Source organism: Bufo gargarizans, unplaced genomic scaffold, assembly GCF_014858855.1.
Source record: "Bufo gargarizans isolate SCDJY-AF-19 unplaced genomic scaffold, ASM1485885v1 fragScaff_scaffold_697_pilon:::fragment_2:::debris, whole genome shotgun sequence".
NCBI classification, from domain to species: domain Eukaryota; kingdom Metazoa; phylum Chordata; class Amphibia; order Anura; family Bufonidae; genus Bufo; species Bufo gargarizans.
This window is the reverse complement of record NW_025334169.1, coordinates 521,384-535,725: the sequence shown is the minus strand read 5'-3', so window position 1 is coordinate 535,725 and position 14,342 is coordinate 521,384. Positions and strand designations below refer to the sequence as shown.

The 14,342-nt window shown below is 46.8% G+C and overlaps 1 protein-coding gene across 1 annotated transcript in view; it reads right to left on the bottom strand.

Moving 5' to 3' along the window:
• The window catches only part of LOC122922773 (complement factor H-like), a 243,167-nt gene that overhangs the window by 104,221 nt on the left and 124,604 nt on the right, over positions 1 to 14,342 (bottom strand). Inside the window, exon 9 of the mRNA XM_044273498.1 lies at positions 6,223 to 6,405. Within this exon, the coding sequence (XP_044129433.1) occupies positions 6,223 to 6,405 (183 nt within the window). The remainder of the gene's footprint in view (positions 1 to 6,222; positions 6,406 to 14,342) is intronic.

Here is a 14,342-nt window from a genome sequence, read left to right as displayed (position 1 = left end):
CACATAACAGGGCATATTACTGTAGGAACAGCTGGGCATAATTCTGCGAGGGGGAAAAATGTGGGCATAAATACTGTTAGGGGCATGAAGGGGAAACAATTACTATGTGGGGGCATTAAGTAGGCTGGTTGGGATTAGGTGCACAGTTATGTTTTGGGTGGAGTTAGAGGTATGGCCTAGTGCACAATGTGCTCATGCTGCTCTACAGAGCACTAGTGAGACCTCATTGGGAGTATTGTGCGCAATACTGGATACCATATCTCCAGAAGGATATTGATACTTTGGAGAGAGTTCAGAGAAGAGCTACTAAACTAGTACATGGATTGCAGGATAAAACTTACATGGAAAGATTAAGGCTAGGTTCACACCTGAGCGTTTTACAGCGCGTTCCTAAGCGCTGTAAAACGCTCAACAGGCAAAAACCAATGTTTCCCTATGGGCCTGGTTCTAACCTGAGCGTTTTACAGTGCATACGAACGCGCTGTAAAACGCCCTACCCCCAAGGAAGTACAGGAGCTTCTTTGGGGCATATTGTCGCACGTATTGAGGCAGTTTGTCATTGGATGCCTCTGTGGTTAATCACACAAACGCGCGTATTACGAGTGTTTCCTAAATACAAAAACGCCCCAAAATGCGCCTCAAAAACGCCTGATAAAAAGCGCATACCAAATACGCTCAGGTGTTAACCCAGCGTGAAGGACCTTAACATGTATAGCTTGGAAGAAAGACGAGACAGAGAGGATGTGATAGAAACTTTTAAATACATAAAGGGAATCAACAAGGTAAAAGAGGAGAGAATATATAAAAGAAGAAAAACTGCTACAAGAGGACATAGTTTTAAATTAGAGGGGCAAAGGTTTAAAAGTAATATCAGGAAGTATTACTTTACTGAGAGAGTAGTGGATGCATGGAATAGCCTTCCTGCAGAAGTGGTAGCTGCCAATACAGTGAAGGAGTTATAGTATGCATGGGATAGGCATAAGGCCATCCTTCATATAAGATAGGGCCAGGGGTTATTCATAGTATTCAGCATATTGGGCAGACTAGATGGGCCAAATGGTTCTTATCTGCCGACACATTCTATGTGTCCTTCTTTGTTCGGTTAGAAAGTTGGGAGGTACAGTATGGTCATCAATGTATCTTCCATACCAGTGAATCCAATCAAGATTGGTGTTATGGGTGTAACAAAGTTGTTAACTTCACTCACCATCACATCAACAAATCCATAAGAGAGGGGATATATTTCAATTCCATGGAAAGTCAATTATCAAAGGAAAATAAATTTGTGCCATCAAAATTTATGTGGTCTACAAAATGAACTCCTGTAAATCACGAGAACACTCATTGTGGTTTGGTAAGTATCTGTGATGTTAAGGCCGAATGCACACGGCCGTTGTTCACGGCCGTGAGCGGTCCGTGGAACCGCGGCCTGGATTCCTCCTGAGAGCAGGAGCGCACGGCGTCATTGGTTGATATGACGCTGTGCGCTCCCTGCTGCCACCGCAATACAGTAATACACTGGTATGATCTATACCAGTGTATTACTGTACTGTGGCGGCAGCAGGGAGCGCACGGCGTCATACCAACCAATGACGCGGTGCGCTCCTGCTCTCAGCAGGAATCCAGGCCGCGGTTCCACGGACCGCTCACGGCCGTGAACAACGGCTGTGTGCATGCGGCTTAAGTGTGAGTCTGATCTGGACCTTGACCTGTCTACTGGATACTGCTTCTGTCTCATTCCTTGGATTTATCAGCCTGGTACCTGTTTCTCTACTCCTGGTTCTGACTCCTGGCTTGTCCTCCGATTATGTTTTGAACTTATCCTCTGGCAAGTAACATCCTGTCACCTTTTGTGGGGTGACCCTTGACTACGTTATTGCCTGCGTTACAGCTCCATCAATACTTCTGAAACCAATTGCTGACTTTTCTGGGTATTACAACCAAAGCCCATAATTCTTTTTGTTGGTTCATTTTCACATCTCAGGTGAGAAACGTTACAGGATCAGAAATGTCTCTGGGTACTGAAGTGCTTCTGTGTTAGGACACACAAAGGAGGAGATCTGTCTTTGGCAGAGGATTAAAGTCCAAGTCCAGTGTCAAAACTACTTTTCTGTCATCTAATAACAATAAAATGATTATCTATGCTCACAACTTCAGAATAACCCTTTTCAAGTAACCTTTGAAGGGCTAACTAAGGAGGTACTGATATTTAACTGTTCTCTATGTCAAGGGCAGACATATTAACGAGAATGTACAGATCCCCCAGAGTGATTCGCTTGGGGGACACATGGGGGCAATGACACCCCCCTTTTTTCCATTATATATTAGGTTAGTTCTTGTTCCTCCCCCCCCTCCCCCACTCTTTTTCCCTGTCCTGTTTTCCCACCTTATTTTTCGGGTAAAATTTCCTCAGTCAAGGTGAAGATGTAGTTTAATCTGGTTGGAACTGGTTCCTATTTCTTCAGATGAAGATATGCGGCGACTCAAGCTATGCTCCTGATTGGTTGCTGCCCGTTGCTGGGGTAGATTTCCAGCACTGTGATTTGTTCTCACCTCCACGGTGGGAAATTTCTCCCCTTTATATTCCCAGGTTCGGCGCTACTTCAGGGCAGTCTACAAATATTTGGACAGCGCTGGACCAGGATGGAGGATCTGCTGCGTCAGCTCATAGAGAAAGCGGAGTCTGCCGGTGGTGAAGACTGGCTGAAGACCTGCTGAGGATGATGCCGTCGCTTTACCCGCCACCATCGCCGCTGAGAACAACGCCGTCGCCGAATAAGAGAGGGAGCCGGAAGATAGGAGAAAAGCCATGCCGGAGCTGCGCACGGAGGAGCCTGTGGGTAGCCAGTGCCAGGAGGAGGAGTTGTCAGCGCTCCCTTGCAAAACAGCTCGAAAAGCTAGGAGCACTTATACTCCTCCTCTGGAGGCGGGGCACTGGCGCAGCAACAGAGAAGAAGGTGTGGCTTCATGCCGGAGCCTGAGGTCCTTCAGGAGCAGCGAGAGCAGAGGACAGAGCGTCGTAGCGCTCTGTACAGCAGTGGCCAGCACCAGCAGGGGGCATCGTCATCAACAAGCTGCCAGAGTGGAATTAAATGCACAGCTCAGTGATCTTCAAGGAACTCAGCAAGAAGTTTGGGGGGGGGGGGGGGGTTGAGCTGTCTCCAGGCCCCCTGGGAATACCACCACACCAGTCAGCTGCAGCCTCTGGTCCGGTCCAGTCCAGGAGGGACAGCCTGTGGGTGAGAATATCAATGTTTTGTCTGCATCTGATTCAGCTTTGTTAGCTGGTTTGGTTAAGCTGCTAGTGGAGGCCACTGGCAGGCGAGGGGTTAATTCAGCTTCAGATGTTTGGAGCTCTAATTTGGTTAAAGTGGTTAAGCCGCCTAGTGTTGAGAGTGGCTGCGTTTTACCTAATATTGAAAATGTACCTCATATTGAAAAAGGTGCTGGTGTTAAAAAGACTTGTTATAAAGAAGCTTTGGCTTGTGAGGTGTCACCTCTGGGTTTTCATTTGAGCAGTAACATCAAAGAACGTATTTGGCGGATGGAATATGTGGAGTTAATAGCGTTATTGCCATCTGCCAAAGAACATGTACTTAGCCATTTATACTTGTTACCTAAAGAAATACATTTTTTTTTTAGCAATTTCTCAATGTGGATTTAAAGGGACACTGACAGGCCCAATAACCATAATTAGCTGTACATATCCATGCACAGGTCTTCTAATGTGCATTTAAAACATATAAGTATCCCCCCTGTCCACATTATGAATACTGCAAACTCGTGTTTTATAACCTGAACTAATCCCTGTTCTTTCTGCCCAAGGGGCAGGTTATAAAACACGAGTTTGCAGTATTCATAATGTGGACAGGGGGGATACTTATATGTTTTAAATGCACATTAGAAGACCTGTGCATGGATATGTACAGCTAATTATGGTTATTGGGCCTGTCAGTGTCCCTTTAAAGCTCTCCCATGTATCCTCAGAATTATTATGTGACAGTAACTGCTCCCAGTCTATGCCCTGAAATGCTGCCCCCAATCCAGGGAAATTAGCCTTTTTTGAAAATTCTGTGTTTTTGCTCTGCCTGACAGAGTTTTCTTGTTATAGTTTAGGGGGGATATAATTATATTGTACTCAGTGTTAGGCCCCATGCACACGGCCGTGTTTCACAGCCGTGTGCGGGCCGTGGAACCGCGGCCTGGATTCCTCCTGAGAGCAGGAGCGCACGGCGTCACTGGTTGCTATGACGCCGTGCGCTCCCTGCTGCCGGCACAGTACAGTAATACACTGGCATAGATCATACCAGTGTGTTACTGTATTGCGGCGGCAGCAGGGAGCGCACGGCGTCATAGCAACCAGTGACGCCGTGCGCTCCTGCTCTCAGGAGGGATCCAGGCCGCGGTTCCACGGCCCGCACACGGCTGTGAAACACGGCCGTGTGCATGGGGCCTTACCTAGTGTTTCTCAAACAGTGACATTTCCAACAAGCTCTGCATCATTAGAAATTACCAGATCCAACAGAGCATCACCCCTAGTGGGAGCTTCTACAAACGGAACTGTATGATGTACAACCCTGTGGGGTTGTTAAAAAAAATAAAGTGGCAAGTGATGGAAAACTACTGAGAAGATGTAATTACTATATAATTATTGTGTGCTGCAAACACTCAAACGGAGTGAACTTTTGTATACTGGAGTACCCCGTTAATGCCAGTGGACGGTCCATCAGGCACTCCTTATCAAGTACTGGTTATCAGTTGCCACTTTATAAATGTTCTGGATTGGATATAGTTTATAATGTTATTTATAATGTTATTTATAATGTTATTTATACTGCCAGTTTTAAAAATTTGATATAACCTCCTAGTGCTCTACAGCGTATCCCTCATCTTCTGGACATTGTCACTGTACTGGCAAGGGGTTAAAACGGTTCTCCTGAATTTTCATGTTGATGGCCTATCCTTAGGATAGGTCATCAATATTCTATTGGTGGGATACGAATCCCGACTACCGCTGAACAGCTGTTTGAGGAAGCTATGGTGATCTGTGGGCAGCGCGGTGTCCATTGGATAGCGGCTATGCTTGGTATGACAGTCCAGCGCTATTTATTTGAATGGGACTGAGCTGCGCTGAGGTCATGTGACTGATGAATGTTACATCACTGGCCTAGGAGGAGACCTAAGTGCTCATGGAGTGCCACAGACTCTTCATATAGCTGATTGGTGGGGGTGCTGGGAGGATGAGAAGAGACCATCAGTATAAAAATGCTCAGAACCCTTTAATAATAGAATGCTGCGGCTTTTTCCACTGAATCAAAGATGTTACATATTTATTAGGAATAGTTGGTGTTAAGAGTACAGCACAAAATGTACAATCACTCTACTGTCATGATTTGAGCAACTACTCCAAACGGAGTATCCCCCAGAGATTGTGCTGTGGGGCGGACAATAGGGATGTCAGTCACCCCTTAGGTTCTGCTGTAGAACATAGCATCTTAGGGGTTAAACCCAGTGCCCCGGCTCTTGTGGTCATCATTTAGCCACAACTCATTAACCCACACGATCAGAGTGATGTACATGTGTGGCATCCTGCGACAAGTATACCCTACAGATACAAGTATACCCTTTGTGTATACCTGCTTTAGTTGATATCCAATACAGTATATGGTCTGTCTACCATACATTGGCAAAACCATCAGCAAACTGGAAGATGTTCTGTACAGAAGTATTCCCAGCGGCGGATTAGAAAGATACATGAAAATTGTAATGAAGAGAATCTTCTTACCAGTGACGGAGTTATCCATTCATCAGTTAGTACATACCTTCTGATCATCAGTTAGTACATACCTTCTGATCAACAGTTAGTACATACCTTCTGATCAACAGTTAGTACATACCTTCTGATCAACAGTTAGTACATACCTTCTGATCAACAGTTAGTACATACCTTCTGATCAACAGTTAGTACATACCTTCTGATCATCAGTTAGTACATACCTTCTGATCATCAGTTAGTACATACCTTCTGATCAACAGTTAGTACATACCTTCTGACCAACTGTCAAACACGTAAGTCAATTCTAACATTTGTTTTAATAAAGAATCATTTTTACATGAAATGTATCTTCTCCGTCGGTCAAATAATGTTATCATATTACCTTTGGCTTTTTCGGAGCCCTGTTAATGAATGCCCTGATATGTATGACATATGACTGAACTTACCCGAACATTTGGCTGGAGTAAATTTTCCATTAGGAAGACATGTTCTTTCTCCATAGTCTTCTCCATCTGGTGTTTGATAATTATATTTACACCTGAACTGCACTTTATCTCCTTCCACGTAAACTGACTTCAGATCTATAAGTTGTGCATTTTCAAAATAAGCATCTCTGTATGTACATTCTCCTGAAACACACAAAGCATTGCATATTAGTTTTCCTTCATTTCAGGTCTGTAGCATTTACCCTGCATTTCATCCACACCTAGAGTACGTTCACACTTCAGATTTGTAGTATTAATGTTTGCTACGGTCCCATTAATTTGAATATGTGTAACAGAAATTCATGCACATTCTGATGAATCAATCACGTATATAATATACACATAAAAACATCAATATCTGCAATACAGGCATCAAATAACGTATATACGCCCAACAAACATGTCTGTCCTTCTCGCCATCTTCATGAACATAGGAGGTCATTTATCATTTGAGATCATTTTCATGTTACTTTTACGTCTGGTTTTGTTCTGTGTGGTCGCACCAGATTTATGAAATGGAGCACAACAATAATATATTTGGAGTGAGTGGAATGTGGTTTACATCTATAAGTGTAAAAGTACACCAGGGGGTTGCCTGGCCTTGGTTTGGACTTTTTTTTGCCACTTTTGCAAAAATCCAGGTCTAATCTCATTTTTAGCTCTTACACAACTGTGAAAGGTGGTGAGGATCACAAAATTCTGCAAAAGTGTCACAGTTGCCATGAAAATGTCACAGTTATCATGACTTGTAACTTTTTTACACCATAAAACGGACATATCTGCCTTCATAAATGATCCCCGTAGTGTTAAAGACCTCCTTATAGTGATGAGCGGCAGGGGCAATATTCAAATTCACAATATTTTGTGAATATTTGGTAAAATATTCGTCATATGTGTAAAAATCGAAGAGAAAATCCAGCTCTTTTAAACACGAGGAAACACTTTATTTATGATGCGGTAAAAACTTTCCAATCCTCATACGCAAGAGACAATCTACGCATTTCAGACCCTCATGTTTTGGTCCTTAATCATGACATGAATGGCATATATCAAGCAGCTACTTATATACTCCTCCCACACCAATCCATAGCGGTTAAGATGTCACATGATCAGAAACTGCTTGATAAAATCAGAACACATAATATTCTTTTTAAAACTTTAACAATCTAATAAAATCAAGTTAAAAAATAAAATAAAATAAATAACAGTGCAATATTCGGCTATAAACACTTCTTCAATTATACTGCAAGATCAAGTCATGTCTTTTATTTAGAACTGTTGGAATGCAAGTACTAGGCCTCTTTCACACTTGCGTTGTCCGGATCCGTCGTGTACTCCACTTACCGGAATTACACACCGAATCCGGAAAAACGCAAGTGTACTGAAAGCATTTGAAGACGGATCCGTCTTCAAAATGCGTTCAGTGTTACTGTGGCACCCAGGACGCTATTAAAGTCCTGGTTGCCATAGTAGTAGTGGGGGGCGGGGGAGCGGTATACTTACAGTCCGTGCGGCTCCCGGGGCGCTCCAGAGTGACGTCAGGGTACCCCATGCGCATGGATGACTTGCCATGTGATCACGTCATCCATGCGCTTGGGGCGCCCTGACGTCACTCTGGAGCGCCCCGGGAGCCGCACGGACGGTAAGTATACTGCTCCCCCGCTCCCCACTACACTTTACCATGGCAAACAGGACTTTAGCGTCCCGGCAGCCATGGTAACCACTCTAAAAAAGCTAAACGTCGGATCCGGCAATGCGCCGAAACGACGTTTAGCTTAAGGCCGGATCCAGATCAATGCCTTTCAATGGGCATTAATTCCGGATCCGGCCTTGCGGCAAGTGTTCAGGAATTTTGGCCGGAGCAAAAAGCGCAGCATGCTGCGGAATTTTCTCCGGCCAAAAAATGTTCCAGTCCGGAACTGAAGACATCCTGATTAGAGTTGAGCGAACACCTGGATGTTCAGGTTCGAGAAGTTCGGCCGAACTTCCCGGAAATGTTCGGGTTCGGGATCCGAACCGATCCGAACTTCGTCCTGAACCCCATTGAAGTCAATGGGGACCCAAACTTTGCGGTACTAAAAAGGCTGTAAAACAGCCCAGGAAAGGGCTAGAGGGCTGCAAAAGGCAGCAACATGTAGGTAAATCCCCTGCAAACAAATGTGGATAGGGAAATGAATTAAAATAAAAATTAACCAAAATCAATTGGAGAGAGGTCCCATAGCAGAGAATCTGGCTTCACGTCACCCACCACTGGAACAGTCCATTCTCAGATATTTAGGCCCCGGCACCCAGGCAGAGGAGAGAGGTCCCGTAACAGAGAATCTGTCTTCATGTCAGCAGAGAATCAGTCTGCATGTCATAGCAGAGAATCAGGCTTCACGTCAGCCACCACTGCAACAGTCCATTGTCATAAATTTAGGCCAAGCACCCAGGCAGAGGAGAGAGGTCCCGTAATAGACAATCTGGCTTCATGTCAGCAGAGAATCAGTCTTCATATCATAGCAGAGAATCAGGCTTCACGTCAGCCACCAATGCAACAGTCCATTGTCAGATATTTAGGCCCAGCACCCAGGCAGAGGAGAGAGGTCCCGTAACAGACAATCAGGCTTCACGTCAGCCACCAGTGCAACAGTCCATTGGCATATATTTAGGCCCAGCACCCAGGCAGAGGAGAGAGGTCCCGTAACAGAGAATCTGGCTTCATGTCAGCAGAGAATCAGTCTGCATGTCATAGCAGAGAATCAGGCTTCACGTCAGCCACCACTGCAACAGTCCATTGTCATAAATTTAGGCCCAGCACCCAGGCAGAGGAGAGAGGTCCCGTAACAGACAATCTGGCTTCATGTCAGCAGAGAATCAGTCTTCATGTCATAGCAGAGAATCAGCCACCACTGCAACAGTCCATTGTCATAAATTTAGGCCCAGCACCCAGGCAGAGGAGAGAGGTCCCGTAACAGACAATCTGGCTTCATGTCAGCAGAGAATCAGTCTTCATATCATAGCAGAGAATCAGGCTTCACGTCAGCCACCAATGCAACAGTCCATTGTCAGATATTTAGGCCCAGCACCCAGGCAGAGGAGAGAGGTCCCGTAACAGACAATCAGGCTTCACGTCAGCCACCAGTGTAACAGTCCATTGGCATATATTTAGGCCCAGCACCCAGGCAGAGGAGAGAGGTCCCGTAACAGAGAATCTGGCTTCATGTCAGCAGAGAATTAGTCTGCATGTAATAGCAGAGAATCAGGCTTCACGTCACCCAACATTGGAACAGTCCATTGGCATATATTTAGGCCCCGGCACCCAGACAGAGGAGAGGTTCATTCAAATTTGGGTAGCCTCACAATATAATGGTAAAATGAAAATAAAAATAGGATTGAATGAGGAAGTGCCCTGGAGTACAATAATATATGGTTAAGGGGAGGTAGTTAATGTCTAATCTGGACAAGGGACGGACAGGTCCTGTGGGATCCATGCCTGGTTCATTTTTATGAACGTCAGCTTGTCCACATTGGCTGTAGACAGGCGGCTGCGTTTGTCTGTAATGACACCCCCTGCCGTGCTGAATACACGTTCAGACAAAACGCTGGCCGCCGGGCAGGCCAGCACCTCCAAGGCATAAAAGGCTAGCTCTGGCCACGTGGACAATTTAGAGACCCAGTAGTTGAATGGGGCCGAACCATCAGTCAGTACGTGGAGGGGTGTGCACACGTACTGTTCCACCATGTTAGTGAAATGTTGCCTCCTGCTAACACGTTGCGTATCAGGTGGTGGTGCAGTTAGCTGTGGCGTGTTGACAAAACTTTTCCACATCTCTGCCATGCTAACCCTGCCCTCAGAGGAGCTGGCCGTGACACAGCTGCCTTGGCGACCTCTTGCTCCTCCTCTGCCTTGGCCTTGGGCTTCCACTTGTTCCCCTGTGACATTTGGGAATTCTCTCAGTAGCGCGTCTACCAACGTGCGCTTGTACTCGCGCATCTTCCTATCACGCTCCAGTGCAGGAAGTAAGGTGGGCACATTGTCTTTGTAGCGTGGATCCAGCAGGGTGGCAACCCAGTAGTCCGCACACGTTAAAATGTGGGCAACTCTGCTGTCGTTGCGCAGGCACTGCAGCATGTAGTCGCTCATGTGTGCCAGGCTGCCCAGGGGTAAGGACAAGCTGTCCTCTGTGGGAGGCGTATCGTCATCGTCCTGCCTTTCCCCCAAGCCACGCACCAGTGATGGACCCGAGCTGCGTTGGGTGCCACCCCGCTGTGACCATGTTTCATCCTCATCCTCCTCCACCTCCTCCTCATCCTCGTCCTCCTCGTCCTCCAGTAGTGGGCCCTGGCTGGCCACATTTGTACCTGGCCTCTGCTGTTGCCAAAAACCTCCCTCTGAGTCACTTCGAAGAGACTGGCCTGAAAGTGCTAAAAATGACCCCTCTTCCTCCTCCTCCTCCTCCTCCTCCTGGGCCACCTCCTCTTCCATCATCGCCCTAAGTGTTTTCTCAAGGAGACATAGAAGTGGTATTGTAACGCTGATAACGGCGTCATCGCCACTGGCCATGTTGGTGGAGTACTCGAAACAGCGCAACAGGGCACACAGGTCTCGCATGGAGGCCCAGTCATTGGTGGTGAAGTGGTGCTGTTCTGTAGTGCAACTGACCCGTGCGTGCTGCAGCTGAAACGTCACTATGGCCTGCTGCTGCTCGCACAGTCTGTCCAGCATGTGCAAGGTGGAGTTCCACCTGGTGGGCACGTCGCATATGAGGCGGTGAGCGGGAAGGCCGAAGTTACGCTGTAGCGCAGACAGGCGAGCAGCAGCAGGATGTGAACGCCGAAAGCGCGAACAGACGGCCCGCACTTTATGCAGCAGCTCTGACATGTCGGGGTAGTTGTGAATGAACTTCTGCACCACCAAATTCAGCACATGCGCCAAGCAAGGGATGTGCGTCAAACTGGCTAGTCCCAGAGCTGCAACGAGATTTCGCCCATTATCACACACCACCAGGCCGGGCTTGAGGCTCACCGGCAGCAACCACTCGTCGGTCTGTTGTTCTATACCCCGCCACAACTCCTGTGCGGTGTGGGGCCTGTCCCCCAAACATATGAGTTTCAGAATGGCCTGCTGACGTTTACCCCGGGCTGTGCTGAAGTTGGTGGTGAAGGTGTGTGGCTGACTAGATGAGCAGGTGGAAGAAGAGGAGGAGGAAGTCGAGTAGGAGGAGGTGGCAACAGGAGGCAAAGAATGTTGCCCTGTGATCCTTGGCGGCGGAAGGACGTGCGCCAAACAGCTCTCCGCCTGGGGCCCAGCTGCCACTACATTTACCCAGTGTGCAGTTAGGGAGATATAGCGTCCCTGGCCGTGCTTACTGGTCCACGTATCTGTGGTTAGGTGGCCTTTGCCACAGATGGCGTTGCGCAGTGCACACTTGATTTTATCGGATACTTGGTTGTGCAGGGAAGGCACGGCTCTCTTGGAGAAGTAGTGCCGGCTGGGAACAACATACTGTGGGACAGCAAGCGACATGAGCTGTTTGAAGCTGTCTGTGTCCACCAGCCTAAATGACAGCATTTCAGGGCCAGGGATCGAGGGTGGCTAGGTGGGAATTTACGCTTTCTCTCAAATGTTTGTGAGATGGAGAGCTGAACGCTGCCGTGTGACATGGTTGAGATGCTTGGTGACGGAGGTGGTGGTGGTGTTGGTGGTACATCCCCTGTTTGCTGGGCGGCAGGTGCCAACGTTCCTCCAGAGGCGGAGGAAGAGGCCGAGGCGGCAGCAGCAGAAGAGGCCGAGGCGGCAGCAGCAGAAGAGGCCGAGGCGGCAGCAGCAGAAGAGGTAGCAGGGGGAGCCTGAGTGACTTCCTTGGTTTTAAGGTGTTTACTCCACTGCAGTTCATGCTTTGCATGCAGGTGCCTGGTCATGCAGGTTGTGCTAAGGTTCAGAACGTTAATGCCTCGCTTCAGGCTCTGATGGCACAGCGTGCAAACCACTCGGGTCTTGTCGTCAGCACATTGTTTGAAGAAGTGCCATGCCAGGGAACTCCTTGAAGCTGCCTTTGGGGTGCTCGGTCCAAGATGGCGGCGGTCAGTAGCAGGCGGAGTCTCTTGGCGGCGGGTGTTCTGCTTTTGCCAGCTGCTCCCTCTTTTGCTACGCTGTTGGCTCGGTCTCACCACTGTCTCTTCCTCCGAACTGTGAAAGTCAGTGGCACGACCTTTATTCCATGTGGGGTCTAGAACCTCACCTTCCCCTGCATCGTCTTCCACCCAGTCTTGATCCCTGACCTCCTGTTCAGTCTGCACACTGCAGAAAGAAGCAGCAGTTGGCACCTGTGTTTTGTCATCATCAGAGACATGCTGAGGTGGTATTCTCATGTCCTCATCATCAGGAAACATAAGTGGTTGTGCGTCAGTGCATTCTATGTCTTTCACCGCTGGGGAAGGGCTAGGTGGATGCCCTTGGGAAACCCTGCCAGCGGAGTCTTCAAACAGCATAGGGGAGACTGCTGCATAACTTGAGGCTGAGACAGTTTCCCTGGTATGCATGGGGGTGATGTGACAGACTGATGGGGTTGGTTTTCAGGCGCCATCTGTGCGCTTTCTGCAGAAGACTGGGTGGGAGATAATGTGAACGTGCTGGATCCACTGTCGGCCACCCAATTGACTAATGCCTGTACCTGCTCAGGCCTTACCATCCTTAGAACGGCATTGGGCCCCACCATATATCGCTGTAAATTCTGGCGGCTACTGGGACCTGAGGTAGTTGGTACACTAGGACATGTGGATGTGGCAGAACGGCCACGTACTCTCCCAGCACCAGAGGGTCCACTAACACCACCACGACCATGTCCACGTCCGCGTCCCTTACTAGATGTTTTCCTCATTGTTATCGTTCACCACAACAACAAAAATATTATTTGGCCCAACGTATTGTATTCAAATTCAGCTGAATATAAATTTGAGGCCTAGTATTTAGGCGCTGGGTGACCGGTATGGATTTACTGACAGAATTAGACTTGGAAATGCACAGTAGCGTGTGTGTGAAGTTATTCTGAATGACCCTATGTGCACCTTGAATATTATATACCCTTTTAGGGATAGATTTCAAATAGCTCTGATATAGCAGAAACCACTAAATTATGAAATTGCTAAATTGGGAATTGTATTTCAACCCAGAACAAAAAATGTGCTTTGACGGACACTAAATAACTTGCCCAGCCACAACAGGACAGTGGTAACGAGAGATTTAGCGGGATATAAATTTGAGGCCTAGTATTTAGGCGCTGGGTGACCGGTATGGATTTACTGACAGAATTAAAATTGGAAATGCACAGTAGCGTGTGTGAAGTTATTCTGAATGACCCTATGTGCACCTTGAATATTATATACCCTTTTAGGGATAGATTTCAAATAGCTCTGATATAGCAGAAACCACTAAATTATGAAATTGCTAAATTGTGAATTGTATTTCAACCCAGAACAAAAAATGTGCTTTGACGGACACTAAATAACTTGCCCAGCCAGAACAGTACAGCGGTAACAACAGATTTAGCGGGATATAAATTTGAGGCCTAGTATTTAGGCGCTGGGTGGCCGGTATGGATTTACTGACAGAATTAAAATTGGAAATGCACAGTAGCGTGTGTGTGAAGTTATTCTGAATGACCCTATGTGCACCTTGAATATTATATACCCTTTTAGGGATAGATTTCAAATAGCTCTGATATAGCAGAAACCACTAAATTATGAAATTGCTAAATTGTGAATTGTATTTCAACCCAGAACAAAAAATATGCTTTGACGGACACTAAATAACTTGCCCAGCCAGAACAGTACAGCGGTAACAACAGATTTAGCGGGATATAAATTTGAGGCCTAGTATTTAAGCGCTGGGTGACCGGTATGGATTTACTGACAGAATTAAAATTGGAAATGCACAGTAGCGTGTGTGTGAAGTTATTCTGAATGACCCTATGTGCACCTTGAATATTATATACCCTTTTAGGGATAGATTTCAAATAGCTCTGATACAGCAGAAACTACTAAATTATGAAATTGCTAAATTGTGAATTGTATTTCAACCCAGAACAAAAAATGTGCTT